This window comes from Lepisosteus oculatus, chromosome 1, assembly GCF_040954835.1.
Source record: "Lepisosteus oculatus isolate fLepOcu1 chromosome 1, fLepOcu1.hap2, whole genome shotgun sequence".
Lineage (NCBI taxonomy): Eukaryota > Metazoa > Chordata > Actinopteri > Semionotiformes > Lepisosteidae > Lepisosteus > Lepisosteus oculatus.
Window position 1 is genome coordinate 69,897,535 of NC_090696.1, and position 21,191 is coordinate 69,918,725.

Consider the following 21,191-nt stretch of genomic DNA (forward strand, 5'->3'; position numbering starts at 1 on the left):
TTTGAGTGAGTGAAGAGATTTAAACACTGACACTTCTAGGTATGAGATACAGAATACAACAAACAATTCCACAGTACACATACATAGGAAACTCTGAGTATAGTAGTCTGAAGACCTGTGATTAGGGATATTAAGTAACCTAGAGATCAACACATACTGTATCCTTTTGAGAAGACCATCCATATGCATTTGTAGCAGTGTGTAATTTATACACACTGGATACAGAAGATGAAATAGATTGGGCAACTACAGTGGGATGGTGTAATAATATGAAGTAAAAGAGGATGCCAAGTCAATGGTAACAAAATTAATCCAGAATTTCCTCCCCAAAAACCACTTGTCTTTGCAAAGCATCAAACAATAGCTTCAGTGGTACTGTATATGCTCTATGCAATACAGGGTCAGGAGGGAGTCAGAGATAAGAAATATTCACACAAAAAAGCAAAAAAAAATGTGTACAGCCTGCAAAATCTTTCTCCTTCAGCTACTCAACAAGAAATTGCACAAAAGATGAAATAACAACTGGAAACACTGTGCAAGGTGGTGCTTCATCAGTAATGCTGTGATGTGAACTTAAGAGGGACTAGTTAAAAGACTTGAGACTTTTAACTACTGTCACCTCTATTACAGTCAAGGTGCTTACGCACCTCAATGTCCATGTCATTTTACTTAACCACCATGGAACACCTTCTTTAATAATGGAGGGAATATTCTGAGATGCCCAGAGTATGATGATAAGTATAGTAGGTACACGTGAAGCATTATATCTTGTGTAGTTCTAAATGTAAATCAGAAATGTTTATGACTATACTGACAACTGAGAAACAAAATCTGGATATTTTCAAAATGCCCCTAGTACCTTAACATTTACAGGTATCACATATGACAGGATATGTCATACTAAACATGCGGAATTGTTTTTTTCCAATTGCAATTCATATTTTTGAGAGTCCAATCACAGAAAGTCACAAGAAATGTCTTTGTGATATGCTGTGTTAATTACATGTTTATTTCAAAACCTTTGGTCTGACCATTAAATACCACCTCTCCACTGACTGCATTTAACCAAACACCAGCACATATAATTAAAGCCAACGGATTATGCTGCTCAGCAATCCTTAATTATGGGAGCCATTTACTAACTGACATAAGTTTAAGTCTTACTTTCACATGAGTGCAATAAAATGAAAATATACAGAAACAAAATCACTATGAGAATAACAAATGGAACCCAAAATGTCAGTAACAATGGATGTAAACTTCTTGCAACATATGATGCTTGTGTTTATGATTTATTCCAGAGCAACAATATCTTTTTTCTTAATATGTTTAATAAAACTATATGTAAACACTGTATTCTGATGTCCTAATTTTACACTGCAAAATTTTAACATAACATCCTATGGTTTATATCCTACACTGCTAGCTATTGATTCCAATATTTTGTTCGCCTCTTCAAATTCAGTGTTTCCCATTTATATAGATATGTTATGTAGTGTTGTTATTGATACCTACAGTATATGTAATACCCTGCAGTTGTCTGCATTAAATGTCTTCTCCCAGATGTCTTGAATTTTATCTAAAATCTTTGAATTAAATTTTTTGCTATATTGTTTGCTAATCCTCTTTTTTTAGTATTGTCTGCAAACTTGATTTATTAACTATACCCAAATTTAAAATTAGAAATTTTAGAGTCACTAACAGAGACTCCTGTTTTACTCCACTAATTAAACACCCCAATTTTGGTGTTAACTACAGGATATGCCTCTTCTCTGTGCTCTCTCTGATTTATTATTCATTAACTAGTTCTTAGTCCAAGCACACAGTGTACATTTTCCAAAATACATACTATCTGTAATTAAACTATTAATCTTTTATAACAAAAATTATCACCAACCTTCTGAAAATCTAAACACACAATATTGTATGCTCTGAGTGTGTGTATTATTGTTGTTGCTTTCTCAAAGAATTCTTACCAGTCAGTTAAGCAAACCTTACATTTTCTACCTTTTCTAAATGGTGTGGACTGTCCCTTAAGATCTTATTTACATACAGGTGATCTTCTAGTTTATTTGTAATAAGGTAGATACCCTTTTCTAATATATATTATATATTATAATATATAAAAAAAAACATATTTAAGTTTGGTACCATTTTTATGGATGATAATTTTCCTATCCACAGGTACTATCCCTATCTAGATTGACTGTTGGAAGAGTTGTGTTAATGGCTTTTATTTCCTTCAGAAAAAAATACAGTAAACTGTCAGGGCCAAAAGATGTGTTTATCTTTTGTGTCTGAATCCCTGCTGCCTCTTCTATGCTAATTCTTTTAGATACAAATTTTTGTCCTTTCACTGCCTGAGGCATATTGTTAAAGTAGTAAAGAAAACATATTCTGTTAATTTTAGTTTCCATTGCAATATTCCTTTCTATCTCTTTCTGTCTCTCTCTCTCTTGGCCTTTTCAATATCCTTTTAGCTGTACTTGCAATTAATTATTTTGCTTTTCATTAATTGCATCTTTATATTTTTAATCATTATAAAATGTTTTTTGTTCTTATATTTTTCCTACTGTGATTAACCATTTTGGCTTCTAGCCTTTGATTCATTTACCATACGCATAAATCTATTCTGTGCTTCAAGCACAATCTCTTAAACTTTTGTTATCCATTTTCAATGACGCCATAGCTACCACAGATTCCACACCTCTTAGGATCTGTGTCATTCTTTCACAGTCTATGTTCCAGAAATTTTATTTTTTATTTGGATTATACCTCTACAGTTTAATTTCAAAGGATAGTTCTACGCACACTTTATTATAATCACAGTTCCCGCAAAGTTATCTCTCCTCAGTTTTTATCCCTTTCTCTTGATTATTCGAAAATACTAGATCAATACAGGCATCCCCTCTTGTAGGTGTTCTGACAAACTGAGTAAGAAGGCAGCCATTAACCATGTCAGAAACCAAGTTTCTGTTTCTGACTGCTACTGGCACTCCTTTAGAATCGCCCCATTATATGTGGGGGAAGTTGAAGTCCCCCAAAAAATCAAATTTCTTCCTTTTCAAAAATATTTTAATTTCATTACAAAGTGTTGAATTTGAATCAATATTTGCCTCTGGAGCTCTGTATTATGCTCCTATATACCTCCATCTACTCCATCAAATGTTGTTTTTTATATGTCTGACACATATAAATCCTATGACCCCTGATTTCTCCAGGCTAAGTTATTAAGATACTAGGCTAAGATACTAAATATTCTTTTTGATATATAGTTACACTTTCCTCATTCTATTTTCCTGCCTCTCTGAAAGCCACAGATCCACCAGTGTTGTGGTTCTCAACATCATTCTCCATTACCCATGTTTCTTTGACTACGCATTCATCATAATCAGCTGTTAATGTGTCAATTAACATATATATCATAAGAACGGGGCTAATTGTTACAGTCAACCCACATTATGTTAAAGCACATTATGACCTGTGTAAAGTGAACTTCTAATTCCAAAACCTGCACGAATCACCAGCTCATCTCATGCTTTTTCAGGAACTGTGGTGAGAAGCAGATATAGGGTAGGGTTTAATTCATATGCAATTGAATCTGTGTTGTGTTATTGAATACCTTGGACTGTATTTCCAAAAAAAAAAAACATTGAATGTTTTCCTGAAGGGCATATGGAAATTAATTTTCTTCTGCAAATAGGACAGTTCTAAATTATTTTTATTCTATACAAAATAGAAACAGAACCATTGTCTCATTATTCTACTGTTATGCACACAACAATATTTTCTTCTCTTGTTCTCATTAAGATATATCTGAACAGGTAAATACTTGAGCATTAAGTTCTCTATATAATATCACATATCTGACGTCTTCAAGGGGAGGAAATTAAAGACTTTCTGATGTGAAATGAATATTTATATAAAAGACAAAATGTATGGTTAATTCTACAGGTAAGAGTACGAGGTAGAGGGTGAGGGGAACAAAAGAAAGAGAATGTGAGAATGTTTTGAATACTGAGTTGTTAAATCTCTCCATTCATTTACAGATTTCTGCCTTTCACACTTTCCCCCTAATTCATCTCCCACATTCTTTCTCTTTTGCGCCACCCCCCTTCTCACCTCCACCCTTTCTCAAATTCTCTTTCTTTTGTTCTGCTTATACTGTACATCTCTTTGCCTCATATTCCTACTACCTCATTCCCTCACACAACTTGAAAAGGCCACACAGCTGAAACATGTTTTTTTGTTCATTTTATTTTTCATTGTGGAATTAACCTCTGCAAGTTACTTTGAAGGTCATGTGCTGATGCAGCTCCCCATTCTAATCACTACATAAGCATAATATGACAAAACTATTAAAGACAGTAACAAGATATACAGTATGAAGCCTACTGGCACACAAGATGTTGAGTTATTAAGACAGTGGTCTGAAATACTATTTTGTAATGTGATGGAAAAACAGAGACAGACTGTATCTGTGATGACCCTTACAAGGAAATGCCATAAACTTTGTGCAAAGTGGCGAAGAACTAAAGTGCCCTATCTCCCTTTGTACAGTATGTAAACTTGTCTTTGGAACAGCTAACATTCCAGAGTCTGTATAATATACTTTGCATGAGAGTACATGACTGCTGAATAAATCCTAAAAGCAAACATACAGTAGAGACATATTATTCACAGACATAAATTAGCAACAGAATTATTAACTCATACATTTTACAAGCCACTGATGCAAAGATGCCAAGATAAGAGTTATGTGTAGTAGTTTATCACAACTTCACAAGTAGTTTATCACACTCTTCCAAATGTTTACAACATTTTTAAGTGACTTCTTAATATTGTGCGTGTACATGCATCTGTGGTGAATATAAGGGTTACAAATGGGGTTTTGCATTTGAAATAACTGGAACAAGATCCTTGTTTCTTTGGTAGATTCTAGGAGGGAAAATACAGTATACATAAAAAAAAAAATACAAAGATCTAAACAGACATTTCCGAATTCACCAAAAAGGAGGTTCAGGAAAGCAGTCATACCTGTGAGCCTGTAGAATATCTTCCAGGTGTCCGAGAAGCAGAGCTTTTCCCTGAGCCAATAGAGGTCTCCACACTCTTTCCACTGCAGCAATGAGTGCGAAGACACTTGCCATACTCTTTACGAACCTGACAAGTAAAGATAGTTCATTTCCATTATTTTTTTCAGCAGGAATTAAAACGTCAATCCCTAAAAGCACCAAAAGACAGAAAAACAGATTTTAAAATTTTAAAAGATAAAGGACCACTTCTTGTTCAGCAGTAATTGGTGCTGAAATGGAAAACTGGGTATGCATTACATGGAAATTGTTGTGTACATGTCAGCATATGTTCAGAAAAATGCTGTAGTCTGATTTTAGACTACATGATAAAAGCTAAGACTTACTTTCATGTAAAGTAATTCTGCACTGAGCACAACAGTTACTCCTGTGTTAGCTGACTGATTTATAACAGTAGTACTATCTCACACCCCTACTCTCTAACTACTCACACAGCCATTAAACTTTATTATATAGTGTCCAATAGTCTCATGTAAACAGATTGCCAATGTAACACAGGCATTTAACTTTACATTAATTCCCTTTGGCATAATGAACCAAGTGCTGGAAATAACTTTTCTCAAAGGGAAACTATTATGTTCACCTAGTCAGAATTAAAGCAACATAAATAAATGTACAGTGTATATAAATCTGATCAATGTTTTCTGTACTGAGGTCAACAGGGGAGGATAATTTATAGATAATACCATGGTATCATACTGTACATGGTGCCCTGATGATCTCAGCCATAACATTATACAGATAGTAATTACATGTTCCAAAAAAAACCTCTTATTTGTACTTCTTTTAAAATTACACCATGCAAATGAGATACTGCAGCTGGAGCTATGTGCATTATAACTTTAAAAATGTAAAGATAATGCAATTTTTACAGTCCACAGTTTCTTTTTAGATTGTCAAATCTCCCCACCTTAATCAATTTTCAGATGTCCACAAAACACTGCTTTTCATTGTTATTTTAATCAGCGATACACTGAAACCCTTGCTTTTATAACTTACTGTATAAATGCCAATATATATATTAAAATGTGTAGTTTTTGTGTATGTAAAATGAAGAGGTACTAAACGATTACTGTTTGGATAAAATATGCCAGGCAATGTTCTGGTATAAAATCATTAAATTCAATTTTAGATATCTGGGGTAGATGAAATGTGTTTTTGAAAGTTTTTTTAAACACTTTTATACTTCTCATCAATAATCAGACATGACCAGTGAATAGAGAAGTTACCTGGTGTGAAATAATCACACTAAATAACACGAAAGTAGAATGTTTTTAAAACAGTTGTTTCATACAATGCTTTTAAAAAAAGTCTATGTCTCGCTTGTTTTAAATTAATACATGTAGTATTGCTAATATAAATGTCATCTGGAGCCATATGCTGTAACATCTGTTGTAAGATTACTATGAATTCTCAATAAGAAAAAAGGTGTAACTTAATATATTTAAAATTACTGCTAAAATACAAGTGGTATTTAAATACCAATAACAGAAATGTTTATATCTAATTGTTTTGACATAGGACTAACAGTTCTCTCTGCATTAATATGTTTAGGTTTTGTAAATATAACACCTAATAAAACAAATGACATTAGGGTGCCAGCGAGCAGTAAAAGCACAGATTGCAAGTAGCTTATCAGGCAACATGATAAATATATACAGTACTGTACTTAAGAATATCCTTGTAATAAGGAGCAAATCTACTCATAAACTTTGAAAGGCAAAGCTTCCACAAACCACATACAATCGGTTTATTCAGAGAAAACAGCTCCATTACAGATTTATTTGTAACACCTGTGTTTTTATCTGATCTGGATAAATGTCTGCTTTCATCACACAGCAAACACTGTACATTTTAAATCCATAAGTGTTGGAAAAACTTTAAAGTACTTATAGGTTCTGCACAAATGTTTCATGCAACAGAAGGTATTCAGTTCTCTTTTGTTTAAAAAAAAAATCAGCATTTATTAATATATATTTGTATGTCTCTGGATGTCCAACTTTTTGAATTTCCCATCAAAAGTATGCTATTCTACGAGTTAAAACAATAGGGAAGCCTTGAGATGATTTGCATAAACTGTTTATAGACAGGGGGATGTCTTATTCTGTCACTTTGGTATAACGGCCAAAGATTCAGACACTCAAACAATTGTACTAATTCTTAACTAAACCTATTTGCTGTTAAATCATTATTAAACCAGGCTTCTTGGAAGATCAATAGAGAAGACAGGATAGAAGGAATAGAGAAACAGAGAGGAAGTGAGAGAAAAGGAGAGAGCAGAAACAGTGAGAGAGTACCTGTTTTGACAGACTAAGAATCTAGAAATCACAAAGGTAATTGAAGGGCCTTAAGTAAGGGACTGAAGTCTTGTTTTTGTTGGATATACTGATTTACTATCCATCAGGCTAAAATAAACCTCTCATTTTGTTAGTGATACATTATTTTGAATAGGGAAATAGGTTCCCAGTTGCTGAGCATCTCTTTTAAAATGTAATTTAGGACGAAGTGGCATCTTTTATTTGATGAGGCACATGTTTTCTCTTTTCCCTTTATGATATCTGTGGCAGGTAAAGTTCTGTGTCGTTTGTGTCTATAGAAGGGAGGACTCTTAGGTCTGTAAATAATAATTCTAGAGGTTTTTGTGTGTATTTGTTAAGATATTGTGAATACTGTATGTGTTGTGTTATACTCAGTACTTCCTGCGCAAGGGGGTGTGTTTGTATAATTATTACTTTATTAATCTGCTTGAATAGCAAGCTGTTGTCAGGACCTGACATAGCTATTTGATTTTTACATCTTATCAGTCAAAAAGAGACAAAATGTGGCTGTAATGGTCACTTTGAAAGAAAACTTTGTAATGAAACCTTTCAACATTTTTTCTACTTTGGTATGAAATACATTTTCACATTTTCCTTACAGAGTAGCGTTACATAAAAAAACATATATGCTCTATAAAAAAAAGTTGTCCAATGGAAACAGTCTGAAGTTCTCTAGAATGTCTTGTTACCTTCCAAAGACAAGTAGATGTCATAATTGTAAAGATTCTGCACTAATTTTGAAATTATGATTCATTTTTAATGCACATAATTCAGATTCTTCTTATTGAACTATTGTTTTATATTTTAAAAACTGTATTTATCTAATCCAGACATATTGAAATAAGTGTTTGAAAACAGTTTTAGAATTTTTGGTAATTCAGATCTTGTCTTTAAGAAAGTACAATGAAAAAGGAAAACAAATAACAATATAAATATAAAATAAATTAGTATACAGTAGCTGCTGCTCTGAATCCTTCCAAATGATATTAACTTTGAACTTTGATGGTTGTTTTCTTTTTGCAATATAAAGTTTCACTTTTTATGTAAACAGTATTTCAGTTTCTGAACAGGAGCACTGGAGATATTATATATATTAAATCCTCTTACCTTCTTTTGAAGGACACAGTGGAAAATGAAAATGAACATTCCTTGAAGGGAGTTGAATATTGTAAAAAGGTAGGCCATAATGACTGTGCTTTCATTGATGTACATCAGTCCAAAAGCCCAGGTCAATCCAAGCAGACAGAGAAGTGCAATAGCACCTATAACCCATGATCTGGAAAGAAAGTAAAGAAAACAGTCAATACGTGGATAAAAGATTAAAAGATTTTAAAAGATGAAAGATTTTGATTAAAAAGTCATTTACATTGCACCTTTCAGAGTCTCTACTTAAAAATGAATCTTCTTCAATCTTCTATTATTATGAGCGAGAATTTGAATGTCTAGGTTTATTTTTTTTTCCCTCCAAGTACATTATGTGTTAGACCAGTGGTTCTCAAACTGTGGTACGCGTACTGGCAGTGGTACATGGAGTGCCGCCAAGTGGTACGCCAAATGACCCTGAAACTGTGTCGTGTGCGCTGAAAAATCGGGACGGGTTTTTATATTTTGTATTTTAATTTGTGTCGAATGCGCAGCCTAAGTACTACGATACAGTGCGCGCTAATACCTCAGTAGACACAAGAGATACGCTGTAATTCTATACCACTCTATAGGAATGCGTGCTACAGATGCAAGTGACCAATTGTATTTAAAAAAGCTACTGTATCTCCAGCAAATAGGGAGAAAGGAGAATGTGCGTGATTTTGGAACAATGCTAACGTTGTAAACACAGGAATGCATAGAAATACGTGCTACGAACGCAGGTAATCTTGTGAGCACACCAAAGCGTGATTACAGAAAAATATTTAAGAACTGTTCTAATTTGAGAAAAATACACCGAGCATCTCTGTGTTTCGCTCCCATGCGCATGAAATAAAAAACTTTAAATAAATACGGAAATAAAAACGGAAACGCGGAAAAATGCAAGCTTGCGGATTGCTAAAGCAGGTAAGCTGCACTGTTTTTGAAGAAACTTATTTACCATTGGCAAAAGAGCTGAAACGTATGTGTAGAGAAAAAGCTGCTAAACAGCTCGACCTGCTGCCCCCCTCCCCCTGAAAGACACAGTCATTCATAGAATTATTGAAATGAAGGATTATATCAAAAGTACACTGATAGAGCGTGTTAAGATGAGCAGATGTTTTTCACTGCAATTAGATGAGTCTGTAGTCGATTTGGCCAATTTGCTCGTTTACGTTAGATAGGGGTTTGAGGGCATGTCCCATGAAGACTTTCTGTTCTGTAAACCGCTACCAACAGGAACTACAGGAGAGCACATATTTCAGCTTCTGAATGAATTTATCGAAGAGAATGGCCTCGACTGGATAAAATGCGTCTGAGTTTGTACAGACGGTGCTAGAGCAATGACAAGCCGACATAACGGTGTAGTTGCACGAATTAGATAGGTTGCTCCAGAAATTAATGTACGCATTACAACATCCACCGCGAGACCTTTGCCGTCAAGAAAATGCCTGACGATTTAATATCTGTTAGACTCTGTTATGAATTGTATCAAGGCTCGAAAAATTAATTCACATCTGCTTTGCTCAACTAAACAGGCTCACCCCTCTCACTGAAATGGTGCTTTTTTATCAGTTGTTGTTAATGTTTTTTTTTTCTGTAAAACACTTTGAGAAACCACCTTTAAAGGCGCTATATCAAATAAAGTTTATTATTATAATATTTATTATACAGAATGTATGTGTGAGTGTGTGTGCACGCGCGCACATGTTGGTCATTGAGAATTTCTGGGGTTCCTATGAGATGATGACTTGTAGGTGGTACTTGGATGCTTTGGTTGGATTAGGGGTGGTTCTTGGTCCAAAAAGTTTGAGAACCACTGTGTTAGACCATCAAAAATTAAATAGATGAAAATATGAATTGCTAAAAAGTTGAAGATTGGAATGGATGTTCTATAGTTATATAAATATTTAATTGTGTTCTATTTTTAAACATTAAAACATGAAAAGTTTCTTTGAGAAAATGGTAATGTATATAGATAATTAAATTTTCACTTGTTGAAGCAATTAAATATTTTTAAGACTATAATTTGTTTTAATGTGAAGTTACTTTGTTGCAGTCAAATGTAATATTTTTGAATTGCAAAGAATCTACAATAGAGCTTTAATTCCATTACAAAGGTGCCATTTTCTTCCAAAGATCAGTTTTACTTGTCTGTCTCATTTACTATAATGGCAATTATTTGATTAGCTAACTTGGCAGTAATCAGCATTACTGCCACTGAAAAGGTTATTAAATTTGATAGAATCCCTGGCACAGCTCAGCCATGACATAATTTTACTATAAAACCATGAGGTAGGTCCACTGTGGATACAAAGGTAAGAATGAACCAGAAATAAATACAGACTGCAGTTAGGACAGTGGACTTTCAAAAGCCAGATAATGATGGAAACACCATCATTTAAATAGATGGAACATTCAGTCTGCAGTAGGTTTTAAGAAAAAAAGTCAACTGTCCTTACTTGACACCAAATAGATCTGCAGAGAAGATACACTTGATTAGTGTATAATAAAAAAGCAGAGCATTCAGAACAAATAAGCAACTGCAATAAAGCATTAAGTTTTGCTTTGAACAAGACTTTCAACTACCAATAAAAAACATAGTTTGTATGGAGCTGGCTTGAGATACTGACAGGTGTAAATGAAGTACTAAGGCATATCTTTCTCGAAAATGCCATACGAATATAATAGCTAGGGGAGTGTGAATGAAGTGGAAAATTGGCAGAAAGGACTCTTCACCAGAAGAACAAACTGAGAGTGTACTTCAAGTTAATTGTCTTTTTTAGGGGGGAAACCTACTATTTGATCTTTTCTTCTTAAAATTCTTTACCCATTAGGCTTTTACAAAAGGAAAAAAAAAAGAGAGAAAATGGGTTTTTTATTACAGTCCTTCAGAGAACACAAAGGACAAATGCAGCCTTGTCAAAGTTGCACATGTAAAACAAAATATTGAAAGTAACTAAAATCAAGTATACTGTATTAAATGTAAGAACAGCATTCGAACTACAGGTTGGCTGTACAGTATGTGATCTTGAGTTTGTAAACAAGTACTGTATTTAAAAGTTTCAATGACAATATTTGAGTGGAACTTTCTATTCCTTATGCATCCAGATACTGTAGCAAATGTAGAAATTTAACAGTGGTAACCTAAGCCTGATTGACGAGTGGAAAACATACAAATAACTTTTGGTATCAACCTACTGCCTATTATCAATTTCAAAAACTATTTACATTTTTTCTAAGTAGGTTGCAGCATCTGTTCACAACCATACATTCCCTTGTATTATAGAACAGTAAGACCTGGCATCCAATTTAATAAAACATTAAGAACCTGTAGGCATAATTTAGAGCTTTAAAAATGTTACAGGACTTTGCAGGATTTTCAGTGTTCCAAAAAGAAAGTTTTTGATTTAATTGTGTTAAACTGTACTGAGACACTGAACAAATTTAAGCTTGTTGTTGATTTTCACTTCAATAACAGATTTCTTTACTGAGGCATAACAATAACAGAATTGGTTTTAGTAGAAAAACTTTATAAATGAATTAATTTACAAAATAAATCCAAACCATTGTACTCTGACTATTCAATAGACAATACTATATAATTTGTGTCAAAGAAGAATCAAATCTTATCAAATCAAATTTGAAAATTATGCTTTCCATTTACTTAATTTTATGGTAGGGATAACATAAAAAAGTGTGTACAAGTGTGGTCACTCAATGGTTTCATGAGCATCACTGCTAAGCTCTGTTTCATAAACTGATATTATTCATGTTTGACCTTCCCAGTCATCAGATCTGAACCTAATCAAGCAGGGCATATTCTGGAATGAAGGTCCGAGACCACATTTCCCACCTCCATCAACTAGGTGTGAGATGATTGAGCTTTTTTGGAAGAACGATGTCACATTCCACTGCATCCACACACTTCATACATCCCATTTACATATTAACTTCTTTTTACTGGTGTGAGTCCTCGTCTTTTTTTTTAGTGGATAGTTTAGTGACTATTAGTGGACTAGTTACTGGATTTTTCACTGCCGAGTTTTCTTGAAGACGGCACAAAAAGCCTTCATGAAACCGTAGTGTGTAAGAAAACCAGACTATTCAACAAAGAAGTTCACACAGAAGTCAACATACTGGATGGCATAGTAAATCAAGACCAGTTAACAAAAATAATGTTGTGGACAATGCAAGCTTTCATGTAAAGTAGTGTCAATGAAAGATTAAAATCTTCACCTACTTGCTACTGTAGGTCTTTGTCACCACTGAAAGCATAAGCACGATATTTCTGTCTTTGTTCTCTAAGAGTCTGAAAGAATTATGTCAGTATTAATTGAAATATTATTATGGTATAAACACAGCACTGGGGCACTGGGTTTAATTCCGCTCCTGGTGTTTTCTGCATGGAATATGTATGTTCTCCCTGCATTCACATGGGCTTTTTCCTGGTGCTCTGGTTTCCTCCCACAGTCAAAAGAAATACTGTTAGGTTAACTGGCATTCGGGAAAATTAGTCCTCGTGTGAATGAGTGTTTGTGTCAGTGTCTGGTGTGAGTGTGTGCATGTTTGTGTTTGTGTCTGCCCTGTGATGGACTGGCGTCCCATCCAGGGTGTATCCTGCCTTTGTTGATCGTCAGGATACACTCTGGCTTCTAAGCGTACAAGAAAGGATAAAGAGTCCAATGTTGTTAGTGTCATCATGAACATTATACACATGGGCGTCATCACAGCAATAAAGGTAAAATTATGTCACAGACTCACCCAAAAACTAGCTATACAATATATGCTCCAAAATATATAGTTTTTCTTTACTGTGATATTATTGTTTCACTTTATTATAGGTGAAAAAAAATGTTAGATACATTTTAATAGTTTGAATCTTGACTTTAGTTCTCCTAATCCCGGTTTCTTCATAAAGTCTTAAATTTACCAACCACGAATTAATGATAAGGGATTATCATGCTTTATTGAGGTTTACAAAAATATGGTACATAAATCTAAAGAAAATTAATGTTAAAAAAACACATCCCAAAACTTGATAACATTTTTTTTTTCAAAAAATATTATGGTTCTGTTTTGAACTGTTCCTACAGTTAAATGTCATACAAAGAAAAATCGAAAAATAAAAATGCACGTAATACAAACTAATAGTAAATTACATAGTTAGCTCATATTGATTTGTAGATTAAAGGTTGATTCATTGATATGCATTGAAAATAGCAAATGTTTTTCCCCCCAAGTCTTCTAAGCAATTGGATTTAATGGCTTTAAAGGCACAGCATTTGTGTGTTCCCTATCGTATTCTCTGTGGCATTCATAGCTTTTATATCTTCTGACATTATTTTTGTGTCATCCTAAGTAAAGAATCAGAAAAAAAAATGAGAAGATTAGTGGGTAACAACTAGCATTTCACAATGCTCTTAAGCTCAGAGGTGAAGCTTTATTCACGTATGTTTTCTGTTTCTTCCTCTAGATTTACATCCTCTTTTCACTTAGTCTTGCAATATCTGGCCTTGAATTGCCTAAAAAGCTTCATTTGATGTCAAAAGTAGTTACCACGGAAACAACAACGGGGAATTACTAACAAGTCATAGTAATCAATGCAAAAGGAAACAAGGAAAAAAGGTAATGATATACACTATCACTTGTAATGATTTGCTTTACTTTCCATGATTCCATTTTGAAAATGTAAAAACATTGTGGGCTGAATGGACTCTTCTCATATTCTCATTTGTAACTGCTCATGTGTTCTTATATAAACCCTTTTAGTCTTGAAAGAGAAGATTGTAAAGGTACTTGATCAAAGAAAGAACAGTGAAACACAAAACAGGGGACACCGATCAAAATTATTTCTCTGTACAATTAAAAATAAGAATAGGATGTGCTTCTTTATCCATAGGGTTGTGTGAATATGAAATGAGCTAAGTAGCTAAGTTATTGAAAGCAATGCACTTGTCTTTTTAAGTAACAACTGGATGAAATTCTTGGATCAATTAGCTAGTAACTATCAAACGAGCTAGATGGACTGAATGACCTCTTATCATCTGTAAGTGGCCTTATGCTTTTTGAATTCTGATTTACTCTGTTGTTTAAAAAAGCCCATGACCACTGCAAAAAAAAGACTATGTTACAAATAGATTTCCCCCTACATCTTTCATTAACATTGAAAAATGTATTAAACAGGATAGCATATTCAAATAGTAATTCATTGCTTTTGCAAAATGTTAGATTGTATTAAAAAACTGCTTTGCAGCAAAATACTAAAACAAATAACTACGGAACCAAAATTGAAATTACTCTGAATTCCAACTTTGGAAATCCTGACAGTGGTGACATGGGATGTTTTGCTTTGGTTCTCAGGTGTTCCTTTTTTAAATTAATAAAGAATATGAACCATCTTGTCCCTGCATATTGAGTTGAAAGAGAGTAATTATAAGAACACAGTTGAGTTCAACCCACTGACGTGGAAGTAGCACTTTATAGAGTACTATAAATTCATTCTCTGAATGCATCCTGTAAACATTTCAATTACAAAATGACATTAAACATTTTTTAGAAAACACTTAGGGATTTCATGGTTTTTATAATTTTTCTTTACATTGTCCAGTAATTGTATGTTTTGTATATATGATATCCCTTAGAAAACATATTATAAATTACAGGCTGTGTCGCTTATGGAATGGCACAGTAAAGTAAAATTAGAATGAAATACAATTATAAATAAAACAATTTTCATACAGCATAATATTATTCTAGATACTGTACTCTCGTGCCCTTCGCCACACGTTTCATCCTGCAACACCTGGGGCGCGAACCCGGGTCTCCGGCGTAACGCAACAGGGCACCAGCTGCATGAGCTAAAGGAGACTTCCCTCAGCCCAGGCGGCTGAGGTCCCTGCTATGCGCAGGGAGGGCACTGACATCACCGTATCCGAACTAGCTCCACTACATGTACATAACATTTTCAATTACACTGTGTGGAATTATCTTTTTACATTAAAGGATAAAATACTGGAAATGCCTGGAAAAGACTGGAAATGTGGAAAAGACTGAAAATATAAATAAAGTCTGTACCATTTTCTTTTTTAAATTCCTAAAATGTAATATGTATCCTACAGTAGATCTCTAATCAGTAAAATAATACACACATATTACAGGTTGCTCTTCTGTCTCAGTGGGAATGACAGAAGTCTTCATGGATACATTGTTTGGTCTTATAAACATGTGATGAAACCACAGAGAAAATAAAAAATAAAAGTCAGCCACTGCACAGCTCTTTCTTACTTGATGAAGGGTCTTTTATCCTCATAGCTTAAAGAGCGCATAGACAAAGACAAGAACACTGATATTAGAAAAGAAAAAGGAAAAGTAAAACAAAAACTTTACCCAAATTTGGGAAATTTACAGCAATAAAACACATTTTCATGTGAACACATAAAGCATTAACAATGACATCCAGAGCAATTTTCATCACAGTGATATACTGTAAGACTCACAACATTCGTGGTCATGGTCATGCTAACCTTCCACTATACTGTAAGTATCCACATTGGAGCAGACATCCAATCAATCTCCAATCTTCCTATTTAAAGAAAATTCTTATTCTACATTCAGTGCACATTAAAACCACATATTCTAATGGGAAGATACAGTATGTCACACAAGTGACAACTGCACAACTGAATTCTTTATAAGTTGTGTAACTCCTTAGAAATAAACTGCATCCATGGTTACAGGGATTCAGTTGAAGTTAAATGTGTCAATCACTTGGAATTGAAATACTGTACTTATAGGAACTGCACAGCCTAAATTGGCTTATACCATCTTTTCAAAATTAATCTGCATTTGAGGAAATAAAAAGTAAAAAGTAAACAAGAAAAGATTATGTGCTCATTAATAGAATCCATTTTTGTCCTGCTGTCTCTTATTTTGGAAAACTTTGATATTGATAAATTGCATTTTGTTTCATACTGTACCTTCCCTCAAACTACGTACCAATTATTAATCAGTCCGGTGCATTGTTGAGCATTGTATTAATTCAGAAGAGATTAAGCCAATATACTGTATACAGTATATTCAGAACAGCACCGCCTGTTTTCATACAAAGCATTTACTGCACCAGCTGAAAAGTTAAACCCTTTTTGAAAGGAGAGACAGCTCTACCCTCTGACATTATTGCAAAGTAATAGACTCCATGTGAGCCACTGGGGACTATGTTGCTGCCACAAGATGAAGGATTCCCTTCTTTGGAATACAACCTGTTCAGCTGAACCTGATGACACTCATCCAGTTTTAGGTTTCTGTACGAGGATGTCTAGTCAGCTGGCACCAACTTGAACCAGGAACCTCTGGGCTATAGCCCAAATCTCACTTCTAACAAATACTCTTACAATGTAGCCACACATGATGCAAACCATAATATAAATACATGGTCTTGTGATGGGGTTTGAACCATTTCACAATCCATTTCATAACAAAGATGACATGTACTGAAAAGCAATGCTCAACTAATTTGATAAGAGTAAAATCTTTTTCTCATCTGCATTTATCATTAACTGCTCTCAAATAAAAGGTGGTGAGACTTTCATTATTTTAAATAAATAGGTCATGTGCTGAAAAAAAAGAAGTGATTAATTAAATTAATGTTATGAACGTTACATGTAATGCTTCCAGATGTCTTCTAATTGGGTAGTGGGGACAGTATTTAATTGAGGTGATAACTCTAGCATGGTCAAAGAAAATGTAGGGCCAGGGGAAGAAAATGTATTAACCAAGAAAATAAGAAATATTTAACTGTGATGAGCCAGTGGAGTCACAGTGGATAAAGAAACACATATTGCCAAAAAAGAGTGCCAAGCAGATCGTTGAACTAAAATAAATCAACATGAGTGCATTGTGAAACCAAAACTGAAACGTTCAAAGAAATAGGAAACACATATCAAGAGCCCAGAGACTAAACAGCTGATGTGTGATTTAAAGTCAAGCCCCATTTTGCCATTTTCTGTTCTGTGAATACAATTACCTAGCTGCTGATCCTTAAGGTTTATTAAGTAAAAATCCAAGTACTCAAATGTTCACAACCGAAGGAAGGATTTATTCAAAAGTATTCCAAAATGTGATCAGAATTGTCTAAAAATCAATACTAAAAGCATTCTTTTCAGGTACAGTATATCATATTTCCATCAAAAAGTATCATATCATACTGTTTATCACATATTTAGATCAAAATGTAACTTTTGCACACATTAGCAATGTATTACTCATTATTACTCCTTTCTATTACCATTACTTTAAAAATGAATAGCAAAGATTTGGTTTCAAATATATCTTAGTAATGTTCTTCTGCCCTGATGTTATTACAGTTTTGGGTTTCACATTGTGTTCTGGAAAAGAGGGGAAAGTGAAAAGTAACACAGGGTAAAAAAGTGGTGGAAATAAGACTGACAAAGAAAACTGATGGACTATCTGTGGAAAAGAAGGTACTGAAGTAACTTCAGAAGTGCTCATTAAAATATGACAGAGTGCTCTGTAGGATTAGTATGAAACGGTCATCTCTTTCAGCTGTGAATACTCTGCAGCAAAGCACTGAGAGATAATCTACTGCTTAGTTTGCTAAAGAGGGCTATCACATTCTCTGAAAAATAATGTTCCAAAATGTCTAGTTTACCTAATTGTCAAATCTTTTTAAGTCCTAGGTTCTGCATAAAGCAAAAGCATCATTGAAACAGTGTTTAGCTTAGATCTACTTAATATTCATTAAGCAAAGATTCTACAGGATACAGGCTGCAGTGAAATGTTAATAATGGTAACGTAATTTATTTCTGTATGTAATCTGTAGTAAAAATGAAAAATTACATTACTTTGGAATGATCTCATTCTGTATTTCAAACAATGCTTTGTGTACGTTTATTGAAGTTTTATTTTTAGAAGTAAACATTTTTTAGGAGTAAACACTGTCATCATTAATTAAAATGACAAACTTTTACCGCAGAACAGTAAAAAAAAAAACAATTTAAAATAATTGCTGTAAAGAGCAAACAACTTCACACTTCACATAATTAGAAAGCAATGAGTAAATATTCTATTTTATGCTCAAAATAAATATAATGGACTGCAATAAAATGGAAATTAATTTGGAATGATTCTGTGCAATTATAATTGTTATATATTAAGGCAAAAAATCTCTCTGCACAGCTGTTTTTGATGTCTATTTAGTATGTACACCAATTATTTAAGACTGGATAAACAGATTTTGCTGTATCTATGGTATACAGTATACAGGTAGTTTTTTTTTTACTTTATGCATGTAGTACTGTATGTTGTTGAACTGATACATGAAAAAGGGTATCTTTTGTAGCAAAAGCAAATATTTGAGTCCATAATAAGTCAATAATAAATCTTAATACAATACAAATGTTTCAAGTTTCCTTAAATACTCATCATATAAAGAAATTAACGTATTTTGGGATGCCTCTCAAAAGTACTGGGTATACCAGAGATACATAAACAGATCAAAGAGGTGTGTCAGTACAAACAAAAGTGTAAAATAGTCCCAACTTTTAATTCAATTACTTTAACTGGCATGGAAAATGTTTTTTTTTCCTCCTATGTCTGAACAAAAACAAGAATACAAACTCAGAAATAATTGTTTTAAAGGAAACATGTCTGATAGTGGGTGACAGGGTGCCACAGTGGTTAGCGTTGCTTAAATATACAGTAGCACTGAGGTCCTGCGTTTAATTCTGGACCTGGGCTGCTATCTGTGTGGAGTTCGTATTTCTCCCTGTGTTTGTGTGGGTTTCCTCTGGGTGCAGCCAGTTTCCTCCCACAGTCCAAAAATATACAGCTTCTGGGAGAATTGGTTGTAGATGTCAGTGAGTGTGTTCCAGTGTTTGTGTTTGTGAGTCTGGCCTGTGATGGATTTGTTGTCCCATCCATACAGTTAGAAAATGGATAGATGTATGAAATGTACATACATGTCTATATACAGGATATTCCTCCCTATATACTTAATTTTTAATTTACAGTTAAATATATCTTAAAATGATACTGTAATCATTTAGATCAGGGTTTTAGAACTGAAGGCTCAGATGATTTCTTCTGTTTTGCTAACTTTAATTGTCTTAATTATATAACAGTGCAAATTCAGTACTTCTCTCCAAATCTCAAAAATGTTGCGCAGATGCTACACCTTGTATTATTGTCATCATGTAATCATCACATAAACAATTACTTGAGGAAATCCTTTTATAAATATTAATGACATATTTCCAAAATTAAGTGAATTACGTAGTTTAGACCTTCCTTGGAACAAAAACTTGGAAAACTGAAATTGGGATATCCGGAGACCTTAAATATTTTAAGGAATTAAAAAAAATGAGACTACTGCTTTGAAACACTTGCAGTAAAGGAAATGATGTTTCTTATGTCACAAAAAAGTAAGGAAGAAATCACAGGAATGTCACTGTCAGGAAACAATAGACTAGATGTTTCTAAGTGGGTTCACAGGAAAAGAGAGGGAGGGAAATGGCATAAAACAGTGTTTTCAATCAATATGCACACATTTTGATTGAAAAAAAGAAGGTCCGCCAGAGGAGAAATTTCATCTCTTACCAGTGCCATTCCACACTAATGCAGCCATCATAATAACGATAGCTAAAATAAAGAAAATGAAGAATATAATAGAAAAGACAAAACATACATAAAAACGAAAATCAAAGCATGGTGAGGATAAGACTTAAAAAACAATGGGAAATACATAATGCAGTGTACAGTCTTTCATTTATTTTAAATTCTTTTTAAAGTTGTTATTGCTTTTCCACTTCCAGAGAATATTTCACATCACAGCTAACTTCTTTAAGTTCCAATTGGGATGATTTCAATTTAATGTTTTGGTTTTTAAGGTCCAGAACTACACAATTGTCTAAGCTTAGGGGGGAAAACAATTCTATGCTGTGAAGGGAAATACAGTATGCACCATCTGTCTGTCTGATAAGTCACAATCGTGAAACAAAAGTTTATCTGAATAAACAGATAAATGCAATCTAGGTTGATTTTGCTCTGAGTACTGTATGGCATTATAACCATAGGTCCTCAAATTTAATTTTTCCCTTTTTATCACAACTTTAAAGAACAAATAATTTTTACATTCTGATTCAGTGTATGAGTTAGGCTGTAACATCTTCCTTTTGAGCCAGTTCTAACTGTTCTATGTTTGGCTGTGACTTTTGGCGATGCAATTGCAACTTGTATATAGCGTATCTATACGATCACTATTAGTTGCATAGAATTAAAATTAGTTCTGTAATACTACAATGAAAAAAATAAGAAAAAAGAAGATAACATCTTCATTGACCAACAAGACAGAACCTTGGTTTAACATCACATCCAAAGGATTGGTTTGACAATTCTGGCACCACTTGGCGGTCCATCAATACCATTCACAGCAGTAATCTGGTTTCACCGAAACCTGAAAAAACTGGTAACGGGTTAGTGAAAAACTAACCAGTAACTAATAACCAGAAAATACACTATAACCAGTTTTTATACACAAGGAAAAGGTAACTTAAAAAAAAATATTGCAATGAAAACCTTTCAGATTTGTCAATGTAGGAAACAATCTAAATTCTGTTTTAATATTAGTAGCTTTTCCTTT

The 21,191-nt window shown here is 33.7% G+C and overlaps 1 protein-coding gene across 13 annotated transcripts in view; it reads right to left on the reverse strand.

Annotated features, from left to right (window-relative positions):
- Positions 1–21,191, reverse strand: part of adgrl3.1 (adhesion G protein-coupled receptor L3.1) — a 340,584-nt gene that overhangs the window by 23,571 nt on the left and 295,822 nt on the right. For 12 of the 13 annotated variants that reach the window (XM_069192140.1, XM_069192148.1, XM_069192139.1 and 9 more), the window contains 2 exons: positions 8,519–8,687; positions 5,038–5,163 (listed from right to left, as the gene is read on the reverse strand). In XM_069192140.1, coding sequence (XP_069048241.1) covers positions 5,038–5,163; positions 8,519–8,687 — 295 coding nt within the window. Of the gene's footprint in view, positions 1–5,037; positions 5,164–8,518; positions 8,688–15,820; positions 15,848–20,149; positions 20,192–21,191 lie in introns of all 13 variants that reach the window. The other variant, XM_069192099.1, reaches the window with a different exon arrangement.